The sequence below is a fragment of the Hyposmocoma kahamanoa genome, unplaced genomic scaffold (assembly GCF_003589595.1).
Source record: "Hyposmocoma kahamanoa isolate Upper Pololo Valley unplaced genomic scaffold, ASM358959v1 64, whole genome shotgun sequence".
Taxonomy (NCBI): domain Eukaryota; kingdom Metazoa; phylum Arthropoda; class Insecta; order Lepidoptera; family Cosmopterigidae; genus Hyposmocoma; species Hyposmocoma kahamanoa.
The window spans coordinates 19,291,962-19,303,580 of NW_020653852.1; the positions used below are offsets into that span (position 1 = coordinate 19,291,962).

Here is an 11,619-nt window from a genome sequence, read left to right on the forward strand (position 1 = left end):
TTTATTTGCCAGAATACAGTAATTACAAAGGTTTTAAGTAAAATTAGGTACATTGTATTCAACCTGCAAGCAGATGTGCAAATATTAATGGGATTCAATGTTTCTTTAGTCTCTATAGTTTCTAATTAATGTAATGAATTTGTAAATTCTAAGTATTCTTTATTACTATAGAAGCAATGTGTCAAAAGCCATTTTGTCAATTTTAATTTAAAAGTATGTCCTTGTAACAATTTAATTTCGTTTGGTAATTTATTGTAAATAATTATACACATGTTGAAGCAGTTATTCTTATAAATTACTTTATGGCAACGAGGTTGGTATAGGAGATTCATAATTTTTGCTCTAGTTTGCCTTTGAATGACTTCACCGCGTGTTTTAAAATATTGAGGATGAGAGTTGACAAATAATAAGTATAGTTAGAATGTTTATTTTTTTACGATACCAAGTGACAGGATAAACAAGTCGTGCGCCTGATGTCTAGCGACACTCTTGTTCATAGCAGTTGGAGTGCCACTCAGAGCTTTACATCGCAAAGATCTGTGACACAGTGACACTGTTCCTGTCACCCTGAAACATGACAAGTCTCATGTGGTTGTAATTTCACCAGCACTCTCTTACCCTTCAAAACCGGAACTCAATAATGCTCACATTACTGTTTGGCGGTAGAAATAAGTAAGGTGCGTATGCTCCGTCGTTGACCTCATCGTCACCTTCCATCAGGTTAGATGGAGGTCAAATGCACATTTCTTTTTCTATAAAAAAATTGAATTAAAGACCAAAGAATTTTTATTAGTAGTGTACGGAACTGCGCTCTTGTTATGTAGTTCAATTATAATAATTACTTCAAAAACAACACAAAAAAGGCAAAACTTACTATAATTTTGTACCCTTTAGTCATTGACTTACAAATAAATGGACGACGGGTCTAATACAAAAACCACGAAAAAAATGTCCCAAGTCAACCTATTCGAAATTTAAATTGTAATGTCATCGCAGTATCGCGCTGTCAGTCGAACAAATGAAGACTAAAGCGGAGTTTGACGCTCTGTATACGATTTTAGCGCCTTACAAGTGCGGACACTTTTTAGCGCGGACCCGACGTCCATATAATTGTAAGTCAATGCCTTTAGTTCTATTTACTATCTATTTAATCAAGTATTAAAAGTCATATTTCAATTAGTTACCTGCCCTTTATGTGTAGTAATATTTTTTAAATTTTATTTCTTTTTTCTTATTCACATGTAAAAATGCATTTGACCTCCATCCCACCTGATTGAAAGTGACGATGAAGCACGCACACCTAAATAATACCTATTCAATCTCGCCTTGAAAAGGTCCAAGTTCGCCAAATAAATGTGGAAGCGTAACGCTTCGTGCGAATCTTTGGAATATCCACAACATAGGGTTGGAAGCCAAGCCTAAGCCTAGTCCCCCGATGATGGAAAGGGGAAGGCGGAATTAAATTGTGTAATTCCATCGCACACTCTGCGTGATATATCCTATAAAATACCGATAAGCAGGCAACTTTACGGCGTTCAAGGCTCTGCAGCTTCGCCTCTACTAATTCCGAGTCACTTACAAGCCTCTTGCCACGCTTGTCAATTGAATCTAAGGTGGCCAGTTGTATGTAGCAGAGCCATCCCAAAGGTGGCAGCAGTACTCCATACACGATCGGACTTGTGTTTGATACAGCTGAAGCAACTGTCCCGGATTCTACTAAGTTTAAACTGAAAATGGAAGTATTTTTTTCATTTTGCTAATTAAAATATTATGAAAGTTTTTGTATCAAATATTCTTATGTGTTTTGAACACAAATAAACTACTCAATGTACATTTTTTTCTATTTTTAATTTTGGTAACAGTAGAGGTTCTGGCATGCGACCTCCACCATCGTCATCCTGCCTTTTTATCACCTTTTCTCTGGTTCCTGGCCAGTTATTTTAAAAATTTTGAATCGTTCTTTAATTCCTTTGCCTCATGATTCTCACTTTGTTTCGTCCCATCGTCACTCTCTACCTAATGTCTGAAGGTTTCCTGCTCGTCTTCACCACAAATTTTGATCCGTTTACCAGTTTCCGATTTAAATCATGTAACCTATCTAATATTTTTAAAATAAAGTAACTTAGATAATATTTGTAAAAAATACGGCCCGTCCGGGGTAAGTTCTTTGTTGTCTCACACATATTTTCTAGTATTTAAGTAGGGAGTGTTTTGTAATATTGTACCTGTTTTTTTTATACTATTTTTATTGTTACAGCCTTTCACCTTTATTTTATATAACAAATTCATGTGAACTGAGTAATCTATTATTGCTGCTCCCTATTGGAGGTTTACAAACCTTTTCAAGCTCCTTGTGAAAGGGTTAATCCAGGGAAATACTGCCACCTTACCTATTTTACCGCCAAGCACTAATATGAGCATTACGTATTTTAGTTTTGAAGGCTAAGGGCGCGTTTATTCGACACGAATTTCATTCGCGCAGTGACCGCCCAGTTACTACGCTTTCACGTACATTAATGGCGAATCTGAATTCTATTTCCTAGGCAAAAACATTTAAATTCCTCGGAATAATACAACTGCGCGGTCGCCCCGCGGCCATCGCGTAGACCAAGGACAAACCAGCCTAGCCCGCGCGTCTGAAACGCCCATTTAAGTTAAAACGTAAAAGCTATACAAATAGAGCGTATTTTGCCATGACAGCTTGATGCACGCTATCTCCATCGTGGAGCACGATGCAGTTCGTGTCGAATAAATGCTCCCTAAGGGTGCTGGTAAAATTACAGGCGCATGGAAATTCTCATCATGGTTCTGGGTGACAATCTGAAGGCGCTCTTAGAATGGCTTATACGTCTATTACAAAATTGAATATTTGTCTACGTACAGACAGCTAGAGACATCATAATCACAACGTCTAGCAATTGTATGCCTATGGTTACAGTACTTAGGGCTCTTACAAATAAACACGATACGACGCCGCGTCGTGCCACAGCGCGGCATCGTTTCACGATGTGACGTCGTGTCGTGGATATCAACGACGAGCAACGTAAAAATTCACGACACGATATCGCGACGTGTCGTAGAAACTCATGGTGAGCTCCCCAGTGCCGCATTCATTTGTTATTCAATATTCAAAGATGACTTTGTATTCTTCTGATGTTTTGTCCCCATAGTACAGGACGCTCCTCGACTAGGGTTATTAAATAATCAACCTCAATGTCGTCTGTCATCTTTGAATATTGAATAACAAATGAATGCGGCACTGGGGAGATCACCGTGAGTTTCTACGATACGACATCGTGCGGTGTGTCGAAGCACGTTGCAATGTCGTGTCGTGAATTTTTACGTTGCTCATTGTAGATTTCCACGACACGACGTCGTAACACGACGCAACGTCGTATTATGTGTAAGAGCTCTTACTCTTATACAGCTTTGTGGTTTTTTTATAATATCAAGTGATAGGACGAACAAGTTATAATTATAACGTCGTGTGAGCATATTAATTTATACTACGTATTCACCATAAAAGGATAAATGCTGTAACCGACCGTGAATCACAATGCGGCAATATGTACAAACATGAAAGAATGGCAATATATAATAATTAATTGTTGAACAATTGATTGAACCCCTTGACTCACATTGGTTATTTTAAACAATATTAGTTAAAGCATTGTTTTAGTAATTGACTGTGTGGGCTTTCCTTTATACGTTGCTCGTATTTACCTACTTTTTGCACATTGTTAGCTTGGAAGGTCGGTTGGTTAACGTTTCATATGTCACGTTAAAAAAATATTGGAATGCCCACATGTTTGGTATTACAAAACGCAATCTTACTATAGCTGCATAAATGTAATGAATGCTTTACAATGGAAACCTTTTCTGAAGTCTTGAAAAAACGTAATGCAATGGATTTACTGACAATTGTATTTTTTTTTATTCCAATTTAAGTGTGCATTTGAACTCCATCTCACCTAATGGAAAGTGACGATGAGGTCGACGATGGAGATGCACACCTAAATAATGCCTATTCATTCTCGCCTTGAAAAGGTCCAAGTTATAACATTCAGGGATAAGTCTGCAGGCAGGAAATTCCACTCCATAGCCGTTCGCCACATAACGCACACATACGCTTCGCGCGAATCTTTGGAATATCCACAACATAGGAGTGTAATACAAGCCTACGCCTAGTCCCCTGATGATGGAAAGGGGAAGGCGGAATTAAATAGTGTAATTCCATTGCACACTCTCCGTGGTATATCCTGTAGAATACCAATAAGCAGGCAACTTTACGGCGGTGCTCAAGAATCTGCAGCTTCGCCTCTACTAATTCCGAGTCACCTGTAAGCCTCGTGACACGCTTATCAATTGAATCCAAGGTGGCCAGTTGTATGTAGCAGAGCCATCCCAAAGGTGATAGCAGTACTGCATACACGACTGGACTTGTGCTTGATACAATTGAAACAACTGTCCCGGTGTGAAGTAACGCCTCGCCCTGGGAAGGATGCCAAGCTTCCTGGTTGCATTTTTGGCCATGGATTCAATGTATCTGCCGAAATTCAGATTGGACGATAGGTCTATTCCAAGTAGCTGGAGATGGTCGGCTATCGGTATGAATATATCACGAAAAGCTCAAAGGGACTTCGTTTAGTGGAGAATAGACACACCTGCGTTTTGGTAGCATTAAATTTGACAAGATTGCCATCGCTCCAATCGGAAACTGTCTTGAGTGTCAAATCTAAACGGCTAACCATAGACTCTCGACAAGATTGGATTTCCTCTCCACTGACCTTTGAATAGATCAAGTACCCTATCTACAACTGTGCTGTCATCAGTATATGCATAGGTAGTAGGAAGCACATGACATGGAAGCTTACTTAAAAGGCTTGCTTGCCAGACCAAATCCAAAATTGGTACGTACAGTGGGAACTCCTTTGATCTTCGGAGGATCCACATATTTTTCTTCAACCCTGAAGAACACAGACGTGGTGGTTTGTGGAACTGGATGCGCGGCCGTGGGTTGGCTAAAGATGACCTGTTACCAACCATGATGATAAAGATCAGTTACAATTTCCTACATCCATATATTCAAATTCATACCTTGGATGGAAAGCGGAGGACTAAGGCTCAATTTATATTGCGGCGGAAGGGAACGAAAGCGAATTTTTGTAACGATATTGTACATAGCATAATGGACTTTGAGGTCAATGTGTAACGTACAAATCTAGATACGAGCCAAAATCTTCCGCGGAATTCTCCGTTCCGCTGCAATATAATTTGAGCTTAATTACCGGTTTGGGATACTACCTGTGTGGAAAAATCAGCTACGTTGGAGCAGCCGCATTATCTGCTAAAAGAGCTGAATATCAGAAGTGCCTATTAGGTTAATGCTCTGAACCACATATTTGCCTTCATCGTCAATTCATGTATACGTCCCACTATTGGGCACGGGTCTCTTCTCAGTCGAGGATTTAGACCTTAGGCTGCGGTTTCACCAGAGATGTGCGAGGTAGTTAGGCGGTGTGTAGTGGTGCTGTGAAACGGTTTATAGCTGAGCGATGCGAATGAGCAGCGGACTATTTTCAGCTGTACGCGGGTGGGGTGCGGTGTGGTGGGGTGAGCGTACGCGACGTCGGACTCGCACGCGCACCACGCGGCCACGCTCACATTCATCGCTCGCATCACTTGCACACATCTCTAGCTTTTTTGTATGCACAAATACTAAGCTCCGCTAGCCCTTTTCCACCAAAGCTGCAGTAAACGACGCTGGGAAAATGAAGTAATCCTATTGGTGGATTTTTCTTCGCACACCGCCTAGCTACATCTCTAGTGGTAACACAGCCTTAGACTACAAACAAATTGACTGCATGTTTGCAGTTAATGCGTGTAGTCGTAATGAACTTCATGCAACCGAGACCACGATAGCATGAAGTTCATACCGACTTTACTACAGGCAGTCGATCTCTGCTGCATGAAGTCGGTTTTCAAGTCGGGTTTCGGTCACACTGTTAGCAGCCTGTCCGCCACGCTGGCTCAATGCGGTAACAATGGGAACTTCACAAGTTTTCCAAGGATTGTGAACCTTCTTCGACGTGCATGTTTCCTCACGATCTTTTCCTTTACCGAAAAGTTTCAAATTAATTTTCCCACATATATTCAGAAAAGCTCAAAGGTGCTAGCCCGGATTCGAACCCACGATCTCTGCTTGAGAGGCGGTCGATAGGTCAAATCATTAAGCTATCATGGCTCATTATCATATTTGCTATGTTCGCCGAGAAAACCTGCTATCAACGTCTCACCTACTCATCGAGTATATAACCAGAAACAGAGACGAAATAAGGGCCCTACATTCCTGGTACCTCATCAGTGATAATTTACTTCAAAATATCAACTCTCGTTTGCACTGAAATTACAAATTAGAAAGCTGAAATAGTACAGCGTCAAGAAGTGACCAGTGTGTACGTCTCCTTATATTCCAAAAATATTCTATATTTATTGTAATAAAAATAATATCTCTAACAATAGCGCGCTGTTACATTCGGTGGTGTGGGGAAAAACAGCAAAACATCTAATTACAAAACAAACGGTATCAAATTTCATCGGGAATTAAATATGTAATTTTCGTCCATTACAGCTTTAGTTATTTATATTATTATTATAAGTTCAAGTTAATTTGTCGATTTGAAGTGAAACAATTGACTACACACGTCAATTGTTTCGAATTCGGCCTGGCCAATCGGAATGCAGTTGTCACAGTAATGATATGGCAGAATAGTTTTCAAACAAATTAAATGACATTTCGTCTCTATTTCTGGTTATATACTCGATGCACCTACTCATGACATGGAGCAAACGACCAGGAGCCGATTGTTGGATGCAGACAGCCCAGGTGGTGACATTGCACTATAAGTACGTATGTTTATCTTAGGGAGTATTCAAGGAAAACCCAAAAACCTCATAATAGTAATATTGCGAGCACTCATCGTCGGAAGTGCCATGGTACTTGATGATGTACATCAGCGCGTCAGTGAGTCTCCACTTCTTCTCGATAGTGTGTTTGATGAACTTCTCGCTGGTGATAGCCAGGGGAAAACCCAGGTCGGATAGTGAGAGGAGCTGATGGCCGAACTTATGAAAGGTATCTGAAATAGGGATGCCGGAGATGTGGGTAATACTCAATACTCGGTGACACTTGATCAAAAGACTATGTTCATTCGCATCATGCGTTTTTTAGTTTGGCCTGGTATTACTTATTTGACAGTCATTGTTTTGGACGGTTGTTGGATGGGGACAGGAGTAGACCCTCTGGAGCATTGACTTACAATTATGTGGACATCGGGTCCGCGCTAAAAAGTGTCCGCACTTGTAAGGCGCTAAAATCGTATACAGAGCGCCAAACTCCGCTTTAGTCTTCATTTGTTCTACTGACAGCGCGATACTGCGATGACATTACAATTTAAATTTCGAATAGGTTGACTTGGGACATTTTTTTCGTGGTTTTTGTATTAGACCCGTCGTCCATTTATTTGTAAGTCAATGCTCTGGAGCATGTTATTACATTTAGTCTGAGCGTTTAGGTAATTAATAGATTCAAGCGTTACTTTGCGGAAGTCTATGTTAATAAAAATGGAAGAAAATTAATTTGCTACTCCGCGAACCCAGTGAAGGTTTAATCGTGCAAAACACCGGGAGGGTGGGATAGAGTATAAAATACACAAGCGCAACTACAGTCACAAACCATCACCAAAAATATACCCGACACGTATCTCCACATCTCCACGAGGATCCTCAGGGTCTGTTGACTGCTCGACGCTCGGCCGAAGAGTGAGCTCGTTCAAAACGGTTGGTGTATTTATACCCCGCTACCCCCAGTGTTGCCATTGTTGAAACCATAGATATAGAAAAAAAGTGGAGATATGTAATGAGGCTATGTAAGATCGGGTGCCGATGTTGCCACTTTTTAGCTTGTGTGCAATTCAAACTTTACGCTCTATTATCTATTACCATAACTTAAAGATTTTGATTGGGTAGGGCTTAAAACGTGAAAATGACGTAAAACCATTTTAAAATTGAACAAAATGATAATATAATAATAATAATAACGCATACACTCAACATAGCCTCGCACTAGGGAAACCCTGTGTCGCGGGTGCCATGGACACACACATAGACAACCACAAATTACACCCAAACTCACGAGAGAAATAAATGTAGGCAATACAAATATTTCTCCCGGCCCGGGAATCGAACCCGGGGACCTCTGCGTGGCAGCCCGGTATGGTAACCGTTCGGCCACAGAGGCAGTTAAACTTTAAAAATTAAACTTACAGTCACTTCAATAAGAGTTCTATTACAATATTTTAGTATTTTTTACATCCTGGTTCAGCCATTCACCAACAGGTGGCGTTTTAGTAAAAATACTACTAGTATATAATAGCTAAACATTACACGTTAGATGGCGCTGAAACTCATTTTTCGTTACATTAAGAACTCACGGAGCGGTTATCACCCGCGTCTGCCGCGGGACCGCGGTATCTGTAGAATGTAACAGTTAAGTATGTAAAATTAGTAGCACATTTCACGGCGCGTTTTACGCCTGTAGTGATGACAGTTGCTCGCGGTTGCCGCGGTGGGGTACTTGTAGAACCGCGCAGGACGCGATGACCTGCGCGCTTGGCGGCCGTCGTCACCCGCACACTTTGGCGGTTGGTTCAGGCGCAATGTGGTGCAGGCGCACGCAGGGTAAGTTCTCTATTAACCGCGCGACTTGCAATTAACTCCCACTAACTTCGCGGTCCGTTCCGCAATCGCAACGGTTTCGTGCCCGCAACCGCGGCAGCTACGTGCCCGCACAAACTTGCAGGGTCGTGAGTATTGAAATAAAACAGCTGTCTAGCAGCACCGGCGGGCGCGGATGGAAACCGCTCCGTGAATTGTTAACCTTATTAACCTTAAACTGACGCTACTCATCGAGGGATGTGGTCCTACCTAATCGATAGTTGGAAACCATGTGGCTGTTTTTAATATAAAAAAAAAATATTCCCTTCTTCATACTATATCTACACTGGTACTGGTGTATTATTAAATTAATATATTAATTATTATTATTTTCTTAATGGCGGCCACTAGGCTAGGACCAGTGTCAGTTTTATAATAATATAAAAAATATGGCGATCGTCCCCAGTCTCAATTTTCCATTATACGTTACCACGGGTTGCTGAAGATGTCACTGTCAAGGGTAAACTCGAACCATCAATGAATTTAATAAATTAAATTATGTTGTTTTTTTTATGAAGGATTTATGTAATTTTCTACAATTGTTTCTAATTTATTTTGCATGCACATGTAAAATAAAGCCGATTTTATTTTATTTATTTTTTAAATGCATTTGCTATGGAAATTGAAACAAAGTCAGAAATAGTAATAAGAAAACCAATCTTTCGATTTTCCTGCAGCTTCAATCCAACCTTCTTTTATTTTAAACTCATTGGAAAAACTTAAAAATTAAAAATACTCTACGTTTAATCTACGAGTATAATGGAATTTAAATATCTAAAACACATAAATATTTCTTCAAGCAACAGCAAGAAATTGAAACGGTTGTCCGAAATATGAGTTGTGTTAAAGTTACTCGATATAAAATGTTTAGTAATAATAATAATAATAAAATAAAATAAAATAAATCAATTTAACGTGAATGCTTTTCGCTTCGATATTTTAGGGACTTTAATTACAAAAATCATAGTAAGAAATTCAAACATTTCAGTCATTGACTTACAAAACATTTATTGTCTATAAACATCAGTCTTCGTAAATGAACATCACTATATTTGAGTATAGAAATTTCTATGGAGACAAAAAGAAAACATTGAATAATAATAGAAATAGTAACTAAAAATGCAAATAGCCGGTGGAATGTTATCTCACTGGTTTTAAAATTTTTGTTTTCACTCCAATTTTTACAAGGTGTATCTCTACAACTTGGCATTTTCACGTTTTACGAGAGATCTTGTATGTACAACGATCGCCATGTCACTGTGGCGATGTTTGTATGCGTGTCACCTGTCATTTTGATCATATCGAGGCGACGCGGACCACGCCCCCATACCATATCTCCCCTTTTTTCCTATATCTATAACCCGAAAAAACCCGTAATAAAGGTGACGATGCAAAATTCAATTGTTCATTAATTATACAACCCCTGGTGTTGTACCTAATTATATATAATTACTGGGCGTTTAGTACTAACTGCCCCCGTGGCCGAACGGTTACCGTTTTGATCTGCCACGCAGAGCTCCCGGGTTGAGCCAAATTTTGTATGGCCTACTTTGGGTGTAATTTGTGGTTGTCTATGAGTGTGTCCATGGCACCCGCGACACAGGGTTTCCCTAGCGATGGCTATGAGTGACTGTTTTTGTTATTATTGCCTACACACAAAACATGCCTTTTTTGTAATGTAATTTTTCCAATACATTTTTACCGACTTACTGGCATATTCAAATAAGTTATTCCTCACTCCCAACTTCTCCTGGGCTTTATTGATCACTGAGACCACGGTACTGATGGCAAGGTCCTCGTATGACTGGATCTCTGGGATATTCATCTTGGCTTTTATGGTTTATCTGAGTTATGCGATATGCAATTCAATTTATATTTATATTACAAATTATTGGAACCTATTCTACCGTATTGGAACTGTAAGTCAAATGGTGCTTGTCAATTTTGACGTAGTTGTAAATTTCAGTATAAAGTTTATACCCTATAAATAAGGTCTTAATTTTTCAAACGTTAACCTATTTGGTACATGTAATACTATAAAGTCAGATAATTGCTTTAAAGTTTAGAGGATGGAGAAAAGCTTTAAAGGTAGAAGGATTTAAATATCCTCCCCGTGGTGCCTTATAAGGCCTCATCGGCAAAATGGCGACTTTTCAAGAGGTTTAAAGATTCTACCAAAGAAATTAGTCGCTAAGAGAGATATGTTTAGAGGATGGAAAAAAATAATGGGAATATGGAACATTATTTTTTTTCCATCGACAATCTGATCCTAAATCAAATTAATAGGTTTTAATTAAAAAAAATGCAATGTTTTTCAAATTATATTTTGAACTTATTTTATATTGTTTGTAGAGTCGATGATTTACTCGATTAACTCCAAAAAATTCAAGTTCTGTATGTATGGGAACAACAATTTTACACTTCCGTTACAAAAATATTTTATTCTCTTATGAACATGCAAAATCAATTAAATTAAATTATTATTATCCTTGAAACTAGAAAGCGAATACTTCGTTTTGGTATCTTTCTTATTGCTGTAATCATACAATGTACTGTAAAATTAGTTAAAATATAAATATTGATACACAGATCAAATACTTAGAAAAAAATTCTTCGATCCGACTGGATTCGAACCAACGTCTTCCAGCAAACCGTGCCAGACCACGTTTTGGTTTTGATGGAAAGATTTCCAGGGAAGTACTGCCACTTTACATATTTTGAAAGTTAACGGTGCTGGTGAAATTACTGATCATAGGACTAGTCGGCTCGTGTCTCGGGGCAACAGGCGCAGTGACAGTGGCAATGCCCCTCAGATCTTTGTGATTTAAATATCTGAGTGTGATA

General features: G+C 39.2%; 1 protein-coding gene across 1 annotated transcript in view; it reads right to left on the reverse strand.

Moving 5' to 3' along the window:
* LOC113231076 overlaps window positions 1-10,603 on the reverse strand; it is an 11,602-nt gene extending 999 nt beyond the window's left edge. The window contains exons 1-3 of the mRNA XM_026465243.1: window positions 10,486-10,603; window positions 6,952-7,139; window positions 4,919-5,032 (exon numbers count right to left, since the gene is read on the reverse strand). Coding sequence (XP_026321028.1) covers window positions 4,919-5,032; window positions 6,952-7,139; window positions 10,486-10,600 — 417 coding nt within the window. The 5' untranslated portion in view covers window positions 10,601-10,603. The remainder of the gene's footprint in view (window positions 1-4,918; window positions 5,033-6,951; window positions 7,140-10,485) is intronic.
* Between the last annotated feature and the right edge of the window lie 1,016 nt (window positions 10,604-11,619).